General features: G+C 35.5%; 1 protein-coding gene across 12 annotated transcripts in view; it reads right to left on the reverse strand.

Annotated features, from left to right (window-relative positions):
- The window catches only part of SYT14 (synaptotagmin 14), a 93,675-nt gene that overhangs the window by 58,617 nt on the left and 11,325 nt on the right, over nucleotides 1-23,733 (reverse strand). For 4 of the 12 annotated variants that reach the window (XM_065834731.2, XM_071806019.1, XM_065834732.2 and 1 more), the window contains exons 1-3: nucleotides 8,656-8,793; nucleotides 6,434-7,728; nucleotides 1,941-2,159 (exon numbers count right to left, since the gene is read on the reverse strand). In XM_065834731.2, the coding sequence (XP_065690803.1) occupies nucleotides 1,941-2,159; nucleotides 6,434-7,391 (1,177 nt within the window). In that variant the 5' untranslated portion in view covers nucleotides 7,392-7,728; nucleotides 8,656-8,793. Of the gene's footprint in view, nucleotides 1-1,940; nucleotides 2,160-6,433; nucleotides 7,729-8,655; nucleotides 8,821-23,514; nucleotides 23,563-23,733 lie in introns of those variants that run through there. The other 8 variants (XM_065834734.2, XM_065834733.2, XM_071806026.1 and 5 more) reach the window with 5 other exon arrangements.

Consider the following 23,733-nt stretch of genomic DNA (forward strand, 5'->3'; position numbering starts at 1 on the left):
AGCAGCTGCTGACAGATATCTTTGGGAATAGGATTAAAAAAACAAAAAAGGAGGAAGGGGGAAATAATTGTAACTTCCCTGATGCAATACTTGGACTTCGAAAGAGTGGGGTTTTTTTTCTTGGATTCTAACCAAGATATAGATTTCCATGAAGAACTGGAGTTCTCATTCCCCAGAAGAGCATGAAAGTCGGGGATTATGAATTTTTATGATCCGAGAGGATGCTAAGGAAGATAATTATTTAAAAGAAAAAACCCACAACAACAAAACAACCAAAAAAAACACCACACAAACACCACCACCACAACAAAATGCGGGCCAGTACACCACCTTTGGAGTCTTATAGAGCCAAAGGAAAAAGCTCAGATGAACTCAGAACTTTTCACTGAGAAGATAACTTGGTAGGATAAAAAAATATGAACAATGGTGAAATAGGAAGAGGAACATCAAATGTTCCTTTCAATACGAATTACTCTATGATTATTTCAGCAAGTGGTCTCAGTAGTTTGAAAAGAGACAAATACATCATTCTCAGTACCTGAAAGTAGTCTTCTTGTATAGTTTGTATCTGGTATTATTTGCTAATAAATACAATTGCGCTTTCCATCTCCCATTAATATACATCGCCATTCTTTCCCAACAAGAAGTCACACAAAAAGTTAGCATCTTCTCTTTCATATTGCCCCAGCAACGCTGTCGAAAGATCTCAGTAGATATATTAAAAAAACCTCAACAAAACCAAACATGATACTTTTACTACCCCTCGTCCTAGTTATTGCCCTCCACCATGGTGTCCAAGGATCTGTTCTTACTGCCTGACCTCACCTCTGCATCTCCTGCTCTATTTGCTGGAACTCAGACTCCCAGCCTTCCTACAGCTTAATAGCAAAGGAAAGAACTCAAACTTCTGATGATCACAAAACATTCCTCTTACTCTGCAACTTACTTCAATTATGGTTTTCATGTCCTTTGTGCCTTAATTTGGAAACACAAGTAAGCATGCACTAATTTCAAATTTCAGCGGCAAAGAGACTTGTATATAATCGAATTTCATCACATAGTAGAAAATTTAACTTTTTCAAGCACTTCTGGACTGTATAGAACATTTAAATACAGACTTTTAATTAAATGTATCCACTTTCTATTAGAAAATACCAATCTCTCAGAAGTCCTTGCATTTTAACCTATTAAAGGGGGACCAACAAATACCCTATTGTGGTACAACATCATATTAGTCTGACTTTGAAGTAACTTCAATCAAGCCTTACTTTTCACGCTGGAAAATGGCTCACATGCAGCTATTTTCAAGTATAAAAGAGCATACAGACAGCAGAATTCTCAGTCTCTATGTCAGGCCATCACCCTTACTTAAAATCAAGAAATATATACCACAAAATAAAATATCCATTATTTACATCCAACTTTTAATGCCACGGAAAACTTTTATTAATTTAATCTTTGTAATAATGTCTTCCTGTGATTTCCAGAGAAGTAAAGATGCAGAACATTCCAGTAATGCACACCACAATGACCATATGCACTGTAACCAGGAACCAATTCAATTTACTTTGCTGTAACAACAGCTTATCAGCAGAGGAATAATAGATATTGTTTGTATTTATAATACCACAGAATTCATCAAGAGTTGCCATGTTTCCTTCCTAAATTAAAACAGTTTAAATTCCCCCCAAAATAAAATGACTAATGATTCAACTGTACGAAACTTAATATAACAAGATATTTTATAATTTGCAATATTTCCAGAAATGCATACAAGTCTGTGCCAATATTTTGGAGCATGCACTAATATAAAAGATATCTGGATATTTCTTGGCAGACATTGACTATTTAAAAGTCAAGCTGTCCTCATCTAGGACTTACTTATCCAGAACATCATTCCGAAATCTGGAATAAAATGAATGCTTTTAAATCACTCTTACCTTCATCTATTGAGGCTTCACTACTGTATCCATCATATTCTGCAGACAGGGGACTATATTTTTGTCTGGTTTCCCATACATAGTTTTTTTGTTGTCTGCCATCCACCACTGGCAGCCTGGAACTCTGGGTTCTAGACAAGGCCTCATGATATTTACCCAGTGCTTCATCTTCACTCTCAGATGATGAACCATGCTGGTCTTTACTCATATATGAGTTGTCTGTTTGAATAAAATAAAGCAAATCGACTACAGCTCAAAACAGAAAACAAGAAAATAACCATAAGAGGTTACCATAGAAGATATTTAAGCTATTTCAATTAAAATTTCTGTAATATTTTAAAAGTATCGTCTTGCTATAATTATAAGTATTATGAGATTTCGTAAGTTGATGAGAACTATTCTTATTTTCTAGAAAAACTGAAAGATCATTAAGCCCTCAAAAATCCATTCTAAAACTTCTTCACCAGAAAACGGATCCACTTAGGTCGGGCAGCACACACTGAAGTTCTTGAAACCCTTTGTTAAGTAAGAAAATCCTCAAAATAATTTATGTAAAGTAAATCCAACATTACATTTGGATACCTAACATATCAAAAAGGCAGCTCCTGATCCTCCATTCCCAGTGGATTTTTGCTGTGTGCATGCCATGTAACATAGAAATGGAACTGATTTACAAAGAGAAGCCTACAACAAAATCGTCTTAATGTGTATATGACAGTAGTGCTTAAAGTCACAGTAGCAAATGGGAAAATGCTTGTGAAAGATGTTTGCATGCACAATTTTATTTAACTTAAAATAAACAGCCCCTTGTCAATAACTGCAATTAATGCAAATTATCATTGCAGGCATCTGGTGACAGCAAAAATTGCACAGAAGAAACTGTCTAGTTAATTATTTTCTACCAGTTACTCTGTAATGCCCAGTCCTGTGACCAACTTTGTCCAGCTACATCTCTTCCTTCCACAAGTCAAAGATTCAGCTGTATTTTTATTTGTTAAGGGAAAGCTTCCCCCTCCCTTTTCCAGACTTTTAATGGATTCTGTCCACAACCCATGCAGAGGTTTTGTAGATCTCTGACTCTAACAGGCATTAAAAGAGTTAACATAAACTCAATAAAGGTCAGCATTACCAATACTCTGTGAGCAAGCCGATGGTATATGATATGCCAATAGATTTTTGCTACTGGTAGAGCTCTGAGACAGTCACAAAGCTGTTTTTCAGTTCCCGATTCTGCAAGGGAATATTGTCTAACATGCTATCCAGCCATGCTGAACCGCTTCTCCCATCCTTGCTTTTCTGCCCTCCTCTCAGTCCCTGTCCTGGCTCTAGCTCTGCATTTCCCCTCTCATGAGTGTCTGCCTTCATGCCCAGTCAGTCTCACTCCTCTGTCTGGGTATTTTGACTATAGGAGGGAATCAGCTTACCCAAAATTCAGCCATTTAAAATTAAGGTAAGTCAACCTCTGTCAGCCATCTAGGTCTCTTTTACAGTCAAGTGTTTGCCTTTTCCTACTACAGAGGTCCTTCCTTCCCACTTTTAGGTAAACCTGTAGAGTAGATGAGCAAAATCACTTACACTTGAGTGTATCCCATGTACTCACATAGAAAAGTCTATGCTGCAAGTTTAGGTCAGACATTTTTTGCAAAGTTATATGCATACAAGTAGAATCTTATCTCAAGTTCCTGTCTCCCAGCCCCATACTCCAGGTTCCCGCTCCAATCTCCCAGTTCTGGTCTGTCACGAGGACCTCTCTATTCTCTTCATCTCTTCAATCCCATATTCTCTTTACTGGCACCTACCCAGCTACTCATGTAACCTTAATCTTTCATCCTTAGTCTCTTCACCTTCATATAATCAGTTCTCTCCATAGCTGTCACCCATCCTACTTCAAATCCCTGTCTACCATTCGCACTGTGTCACATTTGTTCAGGAAGTTTCTGTCCTCACAGAAGACACATTTATCCTCAATTCCTCTGTTCAAAATTCCAAGGTCCTCCAGTAACCAAAAGCATCAAAAAGTAGGATAAGACCCGCCCTGTTCTTCAACCCCTACAATGAAGCATATGAGTGCAAATGGGATGGTCAGTGAATTTAACAAGCAAATTATAATAAGCATTTACTATGCATTTTGCAAAGTTCCCAAAGATTTGCAATTTGGTCAAACTCACATCTCTTTTCAAAGAAGAACATGGGCACCTCTGCCAGGGAAAAAGCATTCTCCCACATTTCAAACACATACTCCAATAAACAAACATGAAAAAGCATCTTAGTGAATCAGACATGAAATCAATGTATTTTTTGCAGATAACCAGCGTGTTTTTCCCATACTCTTTTCCTGAGAACACCTAAAGATTTTAAATTATAGCTTAAAAAAAAAAAAATCTGACAGAAAGCATGCCAAATTTCATTCCAAATATTTCAATTTTGTCACATGATTATAAGCAACTGAAAATGAAGCCCCGAAATAGAAAATGTCAGAAAACCTTAACTGCAGATGGTGCTATCAGCTCTACATGCAATGTGTACATAACCTTAATTCAGTATTTATAGGAAAATTGGTGCATTAACAGACTGCTAACGAGCAACTAGATCTTTCAACTCTAGGCTATCAATTTTAATTCAAGTCTGATAGATAACGTTCCTTCTCATTGTGTGAATGGCTATAAAGCAAGTTCAATTTCACTGATCACTTATTGAGAATGTCACACCAAGCAAGACATATTCTGGCTAGCGGATTCACTGCAAGAAGCTGCCGAGAAAATGGAGCCTCCTTTGCTAGTACACAGAGTAAAATTTTGTATCTCATATAGCCCTCAACAGGTTGAAACCTTCCATTTAGTAAATGTCTACAGATTACCACAATTATAATTAAAGCAGGACATACCAGGACTAACATACAGTGCCAGATTTCAGTATTAGATGCATCATTTATCATTACAAGAAATGTAATAATATGGAATTACATTTATTAATCAATCTGCATAAAATACAAACAATGGAATAGTATAAAACATGGTGGCAACGTATTTCAAAGCCATGCTGAAAGTTATGTCCCTAATAATACACTGAAGTTTGTAAGCATCCAGTTCTCAGTGATACCGGATATTTTTTCTCCAGTTCCTAGCATAAAAAAATGAGCATGTATACTAATATTACAAGTCATGAAACAAGACTTTTTCACAGGACTTTAAAACCTCGTTTAAAGTTAAAACACAAGCTATCTGTGCAAACATTTTTTAAATGAACAATACAAATCTGTTTCAGGTTCTTAGGAAAAAATAGCTTCCTGCACATAAAAAAAAAATCCTCAGGGTTTTATGCCTCTCCTCAACACTTTTCTTTTGATTTTTATATGTTATCTGGGAACTTGCCTAAGAGAATTCATGTTCTTATTTAAAACTCTAAATTATTTAGCTAACACGGGTAATTTGAAAACTATTAATTTGCTGATCATGGGAACTAAAAATGCCGTTTTTGATAGAGACTATACTTCACAAATATTGTATTACATCAATAAAACATAAGATCATAGTTTATCACACAAACACAGAAACCACCTCCTAAATGAAATTTTAAAAAGAAAACAAAATGAACAAACAAAAAACCAAACAGAAAACACCTGAAATTTTCAGGTAAGGGAAAACTCGCATGCTTGAGGGGGAAAAAAACAAAACACAACTCACAGCAAACACAACTGATTTCTATTAAGAGATTATCCATTTCTCTACAGAAACAGTATCTCAAGAAAAGCTCGTGTTGCTTTCTAAAAATTCACTACATGGCCCACAAAACAACTGCGCCAAAATAGAAGGTTTTACTTCTTACTCAAAAACTATTATGGTAATCCCACTGTCTTATTGTTTAAGATTGGATGTTGAAGATGGCACACACAGCATCCACATCAACAATACATAGGTTTTCCTTGTAAGACTACAACTTTCCTTAAGACAAGCCTCATTCAGTTCTTTCTATATTTTAAATCACTTAATTGCCACTTGTCATTGAGCTTTGTGTCTTGAAATTACTATCTTACATATCCCAGAAATACATTTTGAAGATCTACTATAATGTAAATGTAATAGAAGTTATTTTTTTCCTTATCCTCTTATGACATTTTATACAATGTTTTTAAAATACACAAAATAAAAACCACCTTCACAGAACAAGTGTTCATTTCCAGTATTAATTAATTCATAGTTTTCAACAGAGATCACATAAGGCACTGCAGAGAAGGTAAAAAAAACTGTTTACAGAAAAAGAAAAGTTAGAACATAAGAAAGGCGCTTATTACTCAGTTCATTTAAATAATACTTTAAAAAGTAATTAACTTCCAAGAAATACCAACATAATTAGAGAAAGAAGCACTGACAACACAGACCTACTTTCATCCACAGGAAACACTATTATTAAATGTGTAAATAAGGTGAAAAAAAGTAGGAAGTATCAGGTTTCAGGAAAGACTGAAGAACGCAGTTTGCTGACGGACTTCTCACCTTTTCCTGTTGTCTTCTTACTACATAGTGCTCTTGAATTCTTTTCTATTTTCTTTGAGTTGTTCTTTTTATCTGTTTTTGTAATTGTGGCTGACATATTGTCTTCATCCTTTGATACCGATTTTCCTTTTCTGTCAAAAATGGCTTCAGATTTCTTTTCTTTGGGTTCATTAATGCAATAGGGACTGTCATGGTGCGTCTTCTTCAAGCTGGAGTCTGATAATTTTTGCTTCTGTACTTCAAGTTTTGTTTCTAAATCTTGGGGAACCTTCACACTGTGAACTTCTTCAGAATCCTTAAAAGCAACTTCAGGTGACCGTGGTTTGTTTTTTCTATGCAAGCGATTCTTGGAATTATCTGATACTGCACATAGGCAATTATCTTGTTCCTCAATAGATTGCTCTGTTGTAAATTTATTACTTCTCAGGTTACCGTCCTTCAAGAACTTATCATTTACAAAACACTCGTTTCCTCCTACTGCTTCCCTTTTAAAAGGTCCTCCTACATTCTTCAAATCCTGAGGTACTTCTGTAACACTTAAATGACTATTACTATCTCTGCTTTTTAACTGGCACTGGTTTTTGTCCACGACATGGACAGATTCTCCATCATGACTTCTACCTTTATTAATACAATCTAAGGAATTAGAATAATGAGTCTCTTCGTATTCCACAATACCTCTCTTTGCTTTCATATTAATTTCCTGAGAATGAGTTAATGATGGTGTATGGTCCTCTCTCCCTTGCACAGGTTTATCATTCTGTATTTTGCAGCTTTCATCTTCGGCACGAAGGCCATTTATCATGTTCGTGACTTGTTCTGTTACTGAATCTGCGACGCTGTAGCCAACTTCTCCAACAACACTGGTCAGATCATCCACAGCACTGCTAAGTGTGTCGACCAGAGAAGACACAGAGGGAAGGTTCAGATTTTGGTGAAGATTTCTGAAAAACGCCATTTGTCCAACCTATTCAGCAACTGCTTTTGATACAGAAAGGTCCTCCGCTTCACAAGCGGATCAACTCCATTTCTCCAAGTTAAATTTCAGAGCTATTTGCTTTTGCGCTCTCAAACTCAATACATTTACCAGGGGAAGTTGCAGCTTTGCTCTTTCCATTCAATATGCATTGAAAATAATAAGAAAGCAGCTAAGTAAATATCTTGAAATGAAGCCACAATCAACTAGTAAATCATAAGTCTTTCATCAACTGCAGCATCAACAAGTCATTATAAAATTCATTATTTTCAAAAATAAGACAACTGTGTGTGGCGGAAATATGGTTTTTTATTCTAGCCTGCAAAGAAGAAGTTGTGAGACATTTAAATTACATCCTTTCATCAATGTCACACTAAAACAAGCTTTTAACATAACAGCTGCACAAAACATGCATGACGGAGACTTCTTCATCCCCAAATATTTGTTGTCTCTTACATAACGTAAGACATTTTGGAACACAAAGACTTGTTTTGTAGCAAAAAGAAAGGTAAGATGACAGACTTCATATCTGAGGGGATAACTTTTTCTGCCTCCAAGAAAACTGAAAATAAAAAATTAAGCTGCACCTTTTAAATACGCAGAAGGGAACAAAACCTCTCAGATTTTTCCATTCTGTTCTCTGGTGGTCCTGTCTCTCTCAAGTCAGCTAACAAAGCCCATTCAACTTCCAAAGCCCAAAAAGTAGAAAGGGGTTAGTTCACCAACACTCAAAAGCTTTCTCAAGTTCTAATTTTTTTTATTGTACATTATCTTTAAAGATCTTGTTCTACAAAAAGGTCATAGATAAGATGTCTTTGGTTTCTAATGTCTTACTTCTTTAAAATTATTTTCCAGTTGAGTAAAGGCAAGATCTTCTCCAAAAGATTGGTGAAGGATTGTAACAGGCTGAGTCAAAATCCAATAATCCTATTAACAAATTTACTTGAGAATATTTAATTATACACAATTACGGAACATATGAAATATGTTCAAGAATATTCTCACAGCACAAAAGAAAAACCTTCCCATAAGTAAATACCAACTCTTTGGCTATATAGCTGTTGAATCTCTGTGGCTTGTGAATACAAAGGTTTCTTCATTTCTACATACTACACAGTCACAGGAAAAGTCAACATAGTGTGTTTTCATCACCTGAGGAAAGGGATTATTGATGTATTTCTACACATCCTTGTAAAAATGTGCATTTTTATAATTAAGTTTAGTACACTGTATTTCAGATACTTACAAAGTTGATCTTGTGAATTCTTTCTTGTAGTGTATCCTGAATCGAGATCTGGGAAACCACTAACATTTTCAAAACACATCTTCTTATTAATATATAGGAAAAGCAGTAACATGAGAATAATGAACACCCCAACAGCAGACAGGAATCCAATTGCTTCCGGCGATACTAGAAGAAACAGAAAGAAACACATGTCATTAAGTCTTGTAAGAGTTACAACATCAGAATTGATCATAAATAAATACTGCTAAAGTTCCAAATATATGTGCAAGATAAAATTGAAAAAACACAATACAAATTTGAGTTAATGTTTGATACTGTTAAATTTAATCAATTTTTTATCTTCCAATCATCTTTTCAAAGAACAGAAAAGTACCTGGCCCTAATCTAAGGGAGGACTGACATTGTGAGCAAGACATTCTGTCAGAGTGCTGGACCCCATAACAAGACAGAGTCTCTGCAGAAAACGGGGAGATTATCAGCAGATGCTAAGAGTGATGATTTTTGAAGAAACATCTGAAGGCAGTGTACTGGATGGGAGCTGAGAGCATCCCCCCTTTCTAGAAGGAGCTGGAGTTTTGGCTACCTGGATTCAGGGCCAACTCTGAGCTAGCACTACTGGGGATGGCCTGGGCCCTCGCTGGTGAGGCCATTTATCTCTCTCAGCCTTGTGATGCTCAGCTCCTGGCTCCTCTTCCCTTGGGGATCAGCCAGCCCTTGCCACTCCCTGACAAGTAGGATACTGTGTGAACAAAAAACAGAATGAAAAAAGCACGTAACAGTGTGTTCCTTGCTCTGGTACATGTGCCACTTGCGTATAAACTGAGAAAGAGCTAAGTAGAATAAAGGCATACTTAATCAAAAACAGGTAGAGGAAAAAGGCTGAAGTAGACTGACAAGTCTTAGTGTATACAATAAAGAATACATAATTGCTATTAAGCAGATGACTGAAAGGGAATATCAGGCATCTTGTGCAGGGCTAGAATCTTGCAAGTCCATCAGTATCTAAGCAACAACGCCAGTAGTACCATTTTAGGCCAAGAGTAGCTAGGACATGGGTTTAGAAATAAGAAATCTCAGAATGCATGTAGCAAATTGGAACAATTGGGAAACAGTAATTAAGGGGCAGCCAGGATATCAGAGGGAAGATGCTGGACTCTCCACTGGCTCTACATCTGAAAGACTTGATGTGAGAAGTTATAAAGTTACAGAATTGCAAATTTGTTAATAACTAGTGTGAAAGTTTAAAGTTATGAGTTATAGAACTATAATTCAATAATATTTGGGTGCACTTTATAAGAACAGAGTGGCAGAACTCAATAACTCCATGCAATTAACAATGGTGTGAAGTGTTATAGAACTGAAGTGATTCATAGACATATGTTTATTAGTTAATTAATCAATGAATTGGTTTATTAGTAGTGTGCTGAACAATTAATAAACATTATAGTCTCTTATTTCAGCTACGTCTCAAACTGGCATTCTAAAGGGAGAGAGTGAGACCTTGAGGTAACAGATATCTGAACACTCGGGAGTGTTTTTTGTGGCCTCAGCACACAGAGGTGCATCTTTCAAGACTGACCATGGCTGCATTCAGTTGGATGAAAGTTCAGATTTCACCCATCCCTTTCTTGCTGTTGTTGTTGCTAGACGCTCAGTGTCCCTTCACTCACTAACATAGATCCCAGTCTTGGGGGCTGAATTTTTTCTATTTATATTAGATTTATGAAGATTTATCAGGTTTATTAATTCCATTTGCCAGGATCTTGGCACTTCACTTTAGGAGTATATTGCTGTGTGGCAACATCTTTCACTATGTAAAAAAGGAGCAGGAAAAATTGGCAAAAATGGTAGAGATACTCTGCATTCTCAGAAATGCAATGCAAAAGGCCATAGGCAACAATCTGAAGTAGCAACAAGGAAAATTCCAGAATAAAAGGAGTTAATCACTGGAACAGATTGCCTAGATCACAGAACCCAGCTTTAATGTTAGCCTTGCTTTGAGCAGGGGGGCTAAACTGTGAATTGCTTTCCCAGGAGTGTTCCAAATTAAATTACATTCTCTGAGTCTACATATGCCATTGTAAATCTGGGCCCATGCATCTATGTAAAAGCGCTGAATGAGAAAAACATGCAGTTCCAGAATGTCCTCAGATTGCTCTGTAGAATGACAGGGAACATTTGTGTTTGTGGTGCAATTCTTAAATAATTATACAGGTGTGTTTTAAAAACTGGAAAAGAAAGATCAAAAGAAATGCACCTTCCACCATCTAAAAGGAATTGGTCAGATTTGCATTTGTATTTTGAGCCAGACATCCAGACCTATCTGAAACTGTGAGAATTCTTTTTGCTTCACTTCTTACCTCTGACCAGAAGATATCACATAACATTGTGCCTAGAACCCTGAAAACTTCCACACAAAAAGAAACTTGCCAACAACTGCAAACAACCCATCCTGACAAAATTACTAAGGAAATACCAGAATCGCAACCAAAGAAGTCCCAAACGGATGAAACAGAAACACTGATTAGACTAGAACCACTATTTAGTCAATATCAAACTTGAGTAGATTTTTTTCTTGTTTTATTAGATCACACCAGAAAAGTTAGGAAAAACATGAGCAACTCTCAACAGAGTTAAGTAAGGAACATTGTCTTCTGAAGAACTGAAGGTCAAGCTAGAAATAATTGGAAACCTTCAAAATCTCACCTTCACCCACTGAAGTCCAAGAAAGATCAAGAAATATAAGAGCACAGTATAAATGTTTAATAGGTCCAGAATAAAACAAACTATGCTACAGGGAGGAGCAGGCATGTCGTATTTTCAGTTTCAGACACTACAAGAGAAATACAAAGACCCAGAGCGTTACAGAGTTCCCCATCAGTCCTGCAGGATGAGATGTCCTGCTGCATTAAGCAGAGGAACAAGGTGTGAAAAGTGGAATCATATTCTGGATCAGAGACAAAATGAAGTTAGAACTTATTTCAAAAATATTTTCATTAACATGAAAAAATAGAAAAAAAAATCCCTTTGTTCACAATAGACCTTGGTTGCACATCCTTCTGATCTTGCCTTCAGAAGTCTGTCTGGAGTTGCTTATAATTTAATTAAAATCACTGAAGTTTATGGCAACTCTGCCTCACACTGAAGGGGTTTTATTTGTTTTTACATTAAAAAAAAAAAGAAGTTAAGCCGTGACCAAGAATGAGCTGAAGAAATTACTGCTATAGTGGTGATCAAGTGTTACCTGATTTACAGCAAGGAAAATTTGGCACACGTCAGGTGTCCATTTACCATTTTCACAGCATCTTCCTAAATAAATGAAAGCTCTGAGGTCTGACAAAAGCCTCAGCTTCTGTATGTTAATTTTTTTACCTCAAAGCATAAGAGAAGAAATCTCCCAAGGTTCTGCTGGCAATAGGCGTGTTCCCTCCCTTCCCAAGACTGCATATGGATAACTCGGAATGTCTGGGGCTCTTGGAACAACATCCAGTTTTCTTTGAATTATTGATTCTGACTCAAATGAGACTAGAGACTGTGCCAAGAGCAGAAAATCTTTATTCTTCAATAACTTCCAGTTCTGACACCTATCGAACGCAAAGGCACTGGCAGAAAACTGCAATTCACCAGGACATGGAGACCAACAGAACTAAGAGTGAAGTGGAAGGTGGCAATTAGGCCCAGTGAGGAAATGAGAAGTATGAGTTACAAAGAAGGTGTAACATTGGGATGGAGCACAAAGACTAAGTTGGGAGGTGAAGGCCAAAAAACAACACAGATTAAGATAAAGGGAGAGCAGAAACTCTCTGAGAGAATCTCTGAGGACAATTGCTAGATTATGGGAGCAGACTGTCCTTAGCAACTTTGCCTGAATTCAGTGTCAATATCGCTTTTGAGCAGGAGATCAAACTGAATTCCAGTCATTCTCTGATTAACAATAAAGGACAGTGAATGTTTTCTTTAACAGCATCAATTAACTGTACAACACCTTCAGACAAAAGTGCACTTTTAAGTATTTCACAGTTAATCTTTTAAAATAGTAGGTGCTTTTTTGGTTTTGTGGTTTGTTTTTGTTTATTTGGTTTGGGTTTGTTTGTTGGTTTGTGGTTTTGGTTTTTTACTTTCATTGTGCAGCAATCAAACCTGCTTTGATCCATCAAAATATGTACTTAAGAAAGTTAACCACAACCTAAAAGTAACTTGAAAACACAATGCTTTTGTTTTTTTCTTAAGAACTTCCTGGATACTAATTAGTTTAAAAAAAAAAAAAAAAGGCATAGTTCTCTATGGAAACACAGTATCTGATGACATCTTTCTGGAAAGAAAAAAAAAAACATTGGCTGAGAGCTTACAAAAAGAATGAAACTCTAGCTGCAGCAAGACTAATTAATTATTTATGTAATTCAGTGTGAACATAGGACTTGAAAATTGTATTTCTGTATCAATTTACATCCATGTAAAGAATCTTACAACGCTTGTTCACAGATAAAGCACATTATCAAGTTAAAATCCTTTAATGTACTTCCATTACAAAGCCAGAAAAAGAAACCCAAATAAAATTCTACTTCCATTTTCCACATGTAAATGGGTACAAATTCCCATATATGAAAAGAGGTTTTATACCCCACATTAATCCTTCAATTAGTTTCTCACACTTGAAGTGTCAAGTAGTTTTATTTCTTTTTCTGTCTGTGAAATATATGTACTTCTTTGCATATAAAATATCTGTGCAACATTCAGCACCCAAATTATTTTGATTCAAAGCACGTTGTCATAAATTCTGATTGGTTTGGGCATTACTTTTACCATAAAAAGCATTTTTAAAACTCTCAGAGGTTCCCAGTGGTTTCTTCTACAATCACTAACCAGTAGAAAGGCAATGCTATCTCAGTCATATTTCAAATTCAAATGTCCAACTTTTACAAACTTCATATTTATCCTCAGTTCTTAAGAAAAACAAAAATGAATGTTTGAAATTCATAATAATAAACACAGTTTTAGAAATAGTAAAAGAACAAATGTCTTACTACAAAGTTATTAACACTAATTGAATTGCTGGCAATGGAAATGGCATAGAACTGTATTCTCATTACAAAAGTATTACATTAACATAACTTAAATTCACTTTTACTATTATCATCACTAGAATTAGAATTATTAGATCACAGAAACTTACCATCTCTTCATCTTAAATATCAAATTAGCATCTCTTTCTCAAATAATAACTTCCCTGTTATTAAACAGTATTTCCTTTCCAAAAGATTTTTCAAACCTCTCAGAAAAGAATGGCATCTTTAAATATCACCAAAACATAATCTTCAGACATATTAAAATGTAATGTTTTTAGTATTAAATTAAAAAGCGTTTGATGTTCTTAATATGTATGTACTCCTCCAATTATATTTAATATCCAGTTAATTCTATTTGGAGCTCTCACACTCTGCATCATCCTGCTCACTTGGCTAGTAATGTACAAAGCCACATAGTTATCTTAGTGATGTTTTAATTATTAATTTACAAATGCAATACTATCTCTTCTGTGCACAAAGTAACAAGGGGTGTGACCCAAAGAACCTCAACTACCTTTAAGATCCTAGCACAAAAACATCGGAAATGATAAATGTAAGCTTGTTTTTAGTTTATACCTTGTTCTATTTGCCTTTTTTTTTTCTACAACTTGATCCAAGATATTTTAGCCTTTACATTCTTTTAAATAAATATGTTGGTTTTTATTTAGTCCTGAAGAACTACTATTTATTGTTATTAGCTTTTACACCATTGCATCTTGTTACATTACATGAGAATAAACTGTGCTATCCAGATCAAAAGTATTTTCATTCAAATGCTATTCACTGCTGCTCATCACTTCACACCAACTTTCTGCTTTGCAGAGGAAATTAACAGATTTTCAGAAAGCTGAACAGGTTACTGAACCACAAAATAAGATTCATGCCTTGACCGCCTCTTCTCCATGCTTGAATTATTTATCTACAAACAGCACATATTTATTTCTCAAAGACAATTCATGTCATAATGGAAAAAAATAAATAAAATCCTCTATAGCTCAGAGTCAGCTTGGAAGTAAAATACTTTGGTCTGACTGATTTCTCAACAGGAATAAGAACGGTACTTTCATATGTGTCAGTTCACATGCAAACATTTTTTTGTTCATGACTATTTACATACGATGGTCTCTTCTCTAAAAGTAAGAACTGAATTTGAAGGCTACCTACAACTTTGTGCTCTTTCCAAATAGCTTTGCTTTGACACGGTAAACTGAATACACAAAATTTCACAGTAATTTAGCAGAATTATTACCTTCCTGTTTGCTGGAGTAGTTGAAGAAGCAATGACAAGTGAACCTCGTTTACCTAGACGAAACGCTACACCTACAGGGGCCTCTCTTTTATCCAGAGTTGTGTTCGAAGACTTAAAAAATTAAGTTTTTGACTACACACACTGGCTTACAAACAAGATAAACTCTATGTGGCAGCTGACATTACTACTGGAATACTTAACCATATAAAAAAAACACAAAAATTGACTAGCTGATATTTCTGCTAAAAATCAATGACAGACAATGAACCTGGAATTCCCTCTAAATATTTTATTAAATGTGTCAAATGTGTATTTCCTATGCTTATTGTTTTATTTTGTATTCATCTTTCTTATTTCTCATTGGAACTAAGTAATTCCTTTCTGAAAATTGACCTATTTCTCTTATGTTTTGCCAAAACAAGCATCAGGAAAAGTATTTTAGCTCAACTGAAAACATGCAATTAAATCTCACCTATTAATGTTTTTAATTTTTTAGCTACATTTCGGTAACATTAAACCAAACTTTTCTGTATAAAAATGCTGTTCCCTTCAATTCAAACTTGCATATTGCCTTTCTTCTGCAGCACAGACTCCTTAACTCAGCCCACTACTGACAGCTACATTTGTCAGCTTTTACTTTAAATACACAGTATATTGCTAGTCTTGTGATGTTCTTCCCTATGTGTTTCCTTCTCCTGCATCTTGCACCTTGCTACACAGCAAGTTTACACCCTCTCTGGCATAAATTAGAAGCACATGCAATATGAGCATTTCGACATTTCAAATATCGATATCCAGCATATTGCTGAGTGACATGCAATTTTAAATGAACATAAACATCAAATGACAAGCGAATTTCAACGCGGAACTGAAATGAGAATTTCCTAAATAAGAAAAGTACTAACAACTTTTAGTAACAGGAACCTTCCAGAAGTTTTGACAGAACGAAATCAAGATGAAAGTGCTTATTTAATTTTCTATTTGGAATAACAATGCCCTTTAAAAAATTGATTTATAAACCTTCCAAAGTAATACTGGGGAAAACAGAAAACTTGCATTATTTGAAGTGATAAATGATGTGATTAAAAGGTGAATTTATAAAAACATCCATACACCTAACATTAAGTAAAATAAAAGTGCCTGCTTACATGAAAAATTTTACTGGAACTACTGTATCACAACAGCGATGCTGGTCTAACTCCAGTATTGCTTTTATTCCAGTGGAAAATTATCAGGAATGATAGCAACTTTTTTCATCATTTGGTTTATGTCACTTCACACGGGTTGAAGGGTAATCTGCACTGTTGCAGAGAGAAACCAGGGCTATTTCCCCCCTCATTTTCTTAACATCTAATAAAAGGACTAATAAGAAAAAATATGTTTCAACATCTAAGTTGCAGGACTTCCTTCAAACAGGAAGAAAGTCTAGAATGTATTTTAATTTTTTAAATTCAATTTACTTAATTTTATTATGAGCAATTAAATTCCCTGACTAAATATTCGCATCAAATAGAGTTCAACATACTTTCTAAATTATAGTTTGTGTTAAAAAGATCTTGGTTCAGCAAGTTAACTAATCGTGTACAAAACTGCACAAAAATACTTCCATCACTCCAGCACTGCCTCTGCAGTTTGTCATTTACAGAATTCCTTTTCCTGTCTTTCAAAATACCATGCTGAAACTGGGGTTTGGAGATAAGTTTAATTATAGGAAAATGAGGACCCTGTGCTCCAAAAAATCACCGATCTAAGAAAGAATTTAGGAATTACAGAAGCCACACTCTGAGATGGAGATTTAAACTTTTGACAGAAATCTTTTAATTCCTAAATCCTTCCAGGCTGGGGAAGTTGTCAGCCTGCCACCCCTGCTGATTTACCAGTCCCTCAACATCTTTTCTCTCTAATACAGAATTTATCTCCTATCAAGCGGTATCTCATAACAGAAATCTCTGAAAAGAAACAGCAAAGGAAACGTTGCATTACTACTTGAAACAGACATAGATCATGAAATCATCTTGATTACCTCCAAATCCCCAAAATCTGTTGCAATTACATAGCAAGTTACACGACTGGATTCTCCACACAGTGGGAAAGAGAACAGCAGTGATTTCAGATTTTAAATGGCACTCTCAAATAATACTACCAGTGCAACAGTATTAAAGACCTGCAGGGGTCTAGAGAGGCTTGTGGTTTGAGAGTTCACAGCTACTACATAGTAGCTCTCCACTATGGAGGAAAAAAGAAAACAAACCTATATAATAAAAATCTTTTAAACCCACTTTTTTCCTATCAGCAACTACAATTAATAACAAAGAGGATCCAGATTTCTGAAGAGCACAGTGACTAATTAGGATACATAGCAAAGAACCGCGCAGTAAAAATGATTATGTGATCATTTGAAGCGAAGAAATGCCAGTTTGCATATAGCAAAGTTCTCACACACAAAACTCGCTCCAGAAGAAGAGGCATTGTGACAGTTAGACTTTAGTGACCCCAGTAGTTGCTGCTTTCCAGGAGACTCCAAACATAGCAGAACACATAGAAACACAATTTTGATTCCTGTACGGACATCAATAAACTCAAAGAACAATATTTACTTCAGATCACATTTTCTCTAGTCCAAAATGTGTAAATACCAATTAGCTTTCCAACAGAACGGAAAATTTAGTATATATTCCGGTGTTGTTAATTCTAACATTACTACTTTCACTTTTCTGATATGTAGCCATATTTCTATAATATCTCCCAGATCTATTAAGTTTAGTGTTAATAGGATAAAGGGCATAAAATTACTTCTAGCCTGTAAAAAAGTATCTATTTTTCTATTTAAAATTACCTATGTTAGGCACATTATAAAGTAGGTTTAATTGTGTGCGGTTTTTAATGAAGAGCTTTTATTCCTGTATCTGTAAAACGAATGCAGTTTATTTTGTCCTGTCCATATGTGAACCCTTAAATGGGTAGAAACAACATATCTATAAGGTTTTGCATTAATCTGAGGTTACCTAAAGAGATTTGCTAGCATCTGTGGAATCACCTTCCTCCTCATGAAGAACAAGTTCTACCAACTGGATGACAGCAAAGAGAAGGAGGAAAAACTTTGTTTCTTTTTCAGAGACACTTATTTAGTGTAAATCACCATAAAAAAACTCTAATAGAAACTGAATAATAGAATCACAGAATAGTTATGCACTTGACTTTCACTACCATAATGTTTCTACTTGCAAAATGAAACTCATGAATAAATTTTATTTTGTTCCACTTTAATTAATTGCAGTTGGCAACTTAACATCCAGATACATGCAAAAGAATAGTTGACCAGAACATTTAAGAGGACATAGTTCTACTTCAAATATGCTTCTGATAAAAAAAAAAAAAAAATCCATACCTTCTTATCTTTTAAAAATTATTATTAAAAGTGACATTTTTCATTGTCAGGCAAAGACACAGACTTTTTGCAACTTCTTTCTTTTGCATATTAAAGAGTACTTCTGTTCCATTATTAGTCACAAAGGCAGTTTGCTGAATAATTTCCTTTGTTTGCGAGACTGCCACAACAATGGAAAGAAAAGAACATCTTGCAAAAGAAAAAAGGGCTTAAAAATAATTTTTTAAAATTTGCACAACTCAGACCTCACTCAGATACTCAATCTACATTTCCATGAATTAAATATAAAATACATTGCTGACTTAGAAGTATCACTTTGCATTACTTCAAAAACGCACAAATGAATAATGGAAGGTGAAAGAGACCCAAAAAAAATATGGCCACGAATTTTCTGCTGTAATGCCACTTCCATGCTCTACAGTGAGTGTTACACATATCAGAACATATTAAAAAGGGCTTTTTTCCAGTTACAGCTCAATATCTTAACACACGTCACAAGTCTGTCTTATCTGTACAAACAGAACCTGAAAACAGTCTTAATTAAAATCTTAGTACATCTAACAACAGCCAATTCCAAGTCAGACTAGCAGCCTAGCTACAGTGCACTACATAGTCAAAAAACCCCAATTTTTCCTAAGTCTCATCTTAAATTCCCCAAATTTTTCTATGTCCCTAGCAAATACCCAAAGGAACAAGTTAACTCTCAAGACTCTCTCAAAAACACCTGTGTTAGGAAAACAGCGAAAGACGCAAACTTTAAAGGAGTAATTTCAAAAAACGCCTCTGTCACCTTCTTCTGCTGTCAAGAGCCCTGACATACCCAGTACGAACTGAATTAAGCAGGACTCTTCTTTCCTTAACCAAGTCTTCAATATGTATTGTCACACAAGAAAAATTTGAATATGTGTATGTACATAAAGGAAACTTGAAATAAATACTAGAAACAAATAAGAAATATAATATAGTAAAAGCAAAAATATCTTTTTGCCTTTTTCCAATTTCCAGAATTCAACAATGTGTAATTACAAAACCACACAAACAGCTCAACCACTTAACTATGTTAAACACAGAGGTAACAAATTTCAGTGCTGTATTACCAAACTTCTCTAATAACTGATCATACTTCTTTAAAGTTCTTTTCTATAGCTGGAAAGTGACTTGTTCTGTATTTTGCAGGTATTAGATGTTATATAACTACCAAAAAATATGCACATTTTCAGGATGCACACACCCTGTATTTACACATTTAGAAGATTTAAAAATACATATGAATTCATTTTTAAGGCTTTCCAGAAAAGCCTATCAGTCTTCTTACTCCTGATCAGCTCTTTGCAGATCCTTCTCAAAAATGTATGAACCTGCTAAAAGGGAAATGAATGAGCAAAACACTATAAAAGACCTGTAATCCTCCTTCTGCAGACTAGAAGTGGATCCACCACAGCCCATCTTGGGCAACTAGGAAGCTATAAAAACATGATGGGATGCAGCAGGAGGGTCTGTGCTAGAAAAGTGCAACGTCTTTTGTTAGCAAATCTGAGTTCTGTATTGATACTGTATTGGTATCATATTTACTCTATAATTCAGATAATCTCATGTATTCAGTAAGCATTATAGCTGCTATTTGCAAATCTTTGAGTCTTAGAAAGCTAAAAATAAATCTACAAACCAATTTAGTTTTATTTATTTCAGTGGAAGCATTGTTAACATAAAAGACGTTTTAATGATGCTTTTAAATGAAAATGCAACTGTTTTAAATGAAAACACAACTGTTTGTAGTTCCAGTACTGCAGCTTAGAGTACCTAAAAAAATGGAGATAATGAATGTAAAAAACCCACCAAACCTCCATGGTTTTGGCTAATTTGAGAAATGCAAAACTAAAAAACAAGAAAAGTGAGGTTTCAAATTATTTTCGTTTCAACAGCTGACTATTCTTAAATCAGACATTTCATTTTTAAGCTTTGGCTTTGGGTTTTTTTTTTTTTTACAGTTATGCCTTCATATATAGATTAGAAGTTTTCATTAAATAATTTGATCTAAATGGTGTGGTCACACATAGCCTTGCAGACCTTTCTGGTCCCTTTACACATCTCATCCTCTAATACCCCAAGGTTCCTGTTTTCCTAGCATAAATGAATAGGCAGGCACAAAAAGAAAAACAAACCACACTTAGGAACATGTTTGCTAACCAGAAAGAAAAATTAATCAACAACAGGTGTTCTTCAAGTTGTATAATTCCCCCTATAAATGCTAATTACACCCCATCACTTGAAACCAGAGAGTTTTCCTTTGCATTATTCATAGCAGACACATGCTTGCTTGCTGTTCCCTTTTCCCTATTCAGCACAGGACAAATAAGACACAACAATGCTGTTTATCATATTAGTTGGTCCTCAACAACAACATACTTGGAAGGACTATGAAAAGATAGACAAGCAAGGCACAAATGTACAATGGACATCTCTAAGAATTCTAGTTACTTAGGCTGGCAATTCATTACTGCTCTTTCTTTCAGAGATTCCACAGGGGCACGTTAACTACAGTCACCTCACAGTTGCACTTACCTGCCGTCACCTGGCAGAATGCATCAGAGGCTTTCAGGCAAACAGCAAATGCAGAACTATTTTGTCAAACACCGCACCGACTCTGAAAGCCTCACATACAGCATTTGATGAAAACGAATCGATGAATGGTAGGAGCGCCAGGGTGTACTCTCCTGGTGCCACAGCCACACAGACATCAGTGAAAAAAGAGAGGGAGGCAGTGCAAACATTCCTAGCACCAGACAAAACGACAGGGAATAATCCATGTGTCCATGTGAATACTTAATTTGTCCATCAAACTTCCACGGCGAGCTGACGGATCAAAAAAGGTTTGGCTTTCATGGTGCAGTCAAGAGATGGTGACGGGAAGACCTGTACACCACAAAAAGTTTCAACTCAGTCCTGTACAATCTTGCAATGAGTACCCAGCGGCAGTAAGAACACAGTGAGATGGTCCAATTGACCAGTTCCAGACTGCTGGCAGCTGGGAATTCTCAGCTTGGAAGGCAAGGACCCACTCTGAGGAGGTCCTTACAGACCCTGAGTATGCACCCTGGTCCTGGCAAACAAGCAGGTCTGCACAACTGGCAAACAAAGGAATCCTGAAGAAACAGACAACAACACCACCACCCTGAACGCGTATCAGATGGTGTAAAGTCTTAGATAAAGTAACCAAAACACCGCACGACTGGATGATTTGCAGTATGATGGCAAGCACTTTCTGCTTTATATGTACATCTCAACTTGGGAGAGAGAACAGCCAAGAATGCACCTGCTCCACAGACTCCAAGGAGAAATCCATCAGGAACATGGCCAGGCGTGGAGCACACAAGGTCAGAATAAATGAATTAAAAAGGAACCCAATATATTGCAAGTATAAATGGCACTAACAAGATACTTCTCTTTTAACCACACTTATGCTTAGGCTAATTTATGACCAGCAATGCTAAAACACAGGTTCCATGCAACTGTTATTACAAAAAAAAAGTTTATAGTACCAGATCAATGGCAGAGCTTAGAATCTAATGTTCAAACATAAGATAGAACCTTAAAAAGATGCACATCTCTTCAATATAGGTTCCCAGCAATAAAATTAAAAACCATACAGCACTGCCTCCAAGAAAACAGAAAAACTGGGTTTTTTTTAAATGACTGCAGTAGCCTGAAATAAATAGGGATTAACAAGATTAATAGATTTTGAAACTTTATCAGTAGGTTTCCTGAATTCGGAATGAGTTTCAGAATTCAGAAAGAAAAATGGAGCCTATTACAGAAGAAATACAGAGCACTATGTGTACCAGCTTATCCATCAACGGAAAAGCAGAGACAGCAACAAAGACATTTAAAAGAAAACAAAACAAAACAACAAAAAAACCCCACCAAAACATTAAAAAGTACCTCCTTCCCAAACAAGAAAGAAATAATCAAAAAGCAAGAATGAAATTACTGACAGTTTAAAAAAAACCCAGCAGAATATTGGTTTTACTTACAATACTTCAAAACACACACAACACACAACAGTCAATTATTCTTTTAATAGATATTTGGAAAAGATGACTCGTGACCATAAAGCTGTTTTTCACCTTAGCTGGTAGATTTAATTCTGGGGCTAGGAGATATTAAGTAAACATTTTTTTTAAACTGATTTTACTAAAACCTTTAAGGGAATGCAATGGAAACTAAGGTCTATTCAGAATAATTAAAAAAAAATTCTTCCTACCAAATATAATGTGGTTTGATACCACTGAGCCAGTTAAACACTTAGTTGTTGTCAGAAGAGTCCGGCAGCTCTCCTCCTCTCCCACTACACTTTCTTACTCCTTACTTTGTGAAAGCACTGAGACTCTTCTGATCCAACGGTGACTCAATGAAACGAACTAATCCTTGAAGAAACTTGTTTTTTTTCTTTTTGGTTAAGATTATCTTTCAGATTAGAACACAGAGATTCAACAGCAATGCCACATAAAGGAGGAGCACAGGGGTGTCAAAGGCCACAGAAATCGGAACTGTATCTAGTTGTTATATTGGCTGAGCTGTACTGTCAAACTCCAACTTCAGTCATTGTAGCGCAGCTTTAAACTTATCAAAGTCCTCTCTTGAGTACAGCTCTGTTTCATACTCTATCAATTACTGGTTTCATTAGATACAATTGTTTTCAAAAAAGTTTGAGTCATTAAGGTCTCAAAGGAAAACACAGGCAGAGATTCCCAGTCCATTACATTTGTTGTTCACAACATCCTCACAACTACATCCTCATTACTACTAAAAAAAAAAAAAAAAAAAATCATCCTACAAATATCTGGACAAGGGAAAGATCAAAGTTTTTGTGGTTTCCTGTCATAGTTGAACAACATTAACAACTTCCTTGTAACTCGGTGAATGCTGGAAGAGCACATTTTTCCTTGTTGTGAAAAGTCAAAATTTATTTGGGAATCTTACATTTTATTTCATTATTGTTTCCTTTTTTTAACTGTCAGTGTCAGCATCAAATAATTTGCAACACAAAGGTGTAACATCAAGATCCAGAAAACATAAGACTGTAAACCCTAGGTAGCAGACTTCTTACCAGCAGTATTCATAACTTAAGAAGTTCACTTTCACAAGTCATTGCTTACCTTTCCTAATGCAGATTAGCTCATGTACACCACAAGTTCGTTCTCCACCTATGTGGAAATAAATAATTAGAAAATATTAATAAATATATTTGGCTTCTAAATAAAGCTTATAAACAGTGTAATAGAGAAAGATGTAAAACCATGACATTTAATAAAAATGCAGAAGATTGATTTAATGAGTTTGCCATTTATACATTATGTCCTTTGGAGGAATTAATA

Source organism: Patagioenas fasciata, chromosome 3 (genome assembly GCF_037038585.1).
Source record: "Patagioenas fasciata isolate bPatFas1 chromosome 3, bPatFas1.hap1, whole genome shotgun sequence".
Lineage (NCBI taxonomy): Eukaryota > Metazoa > Chordata > Aves > Columbiformes > Columbidae > Patagioenas > Patagioenas fasciata.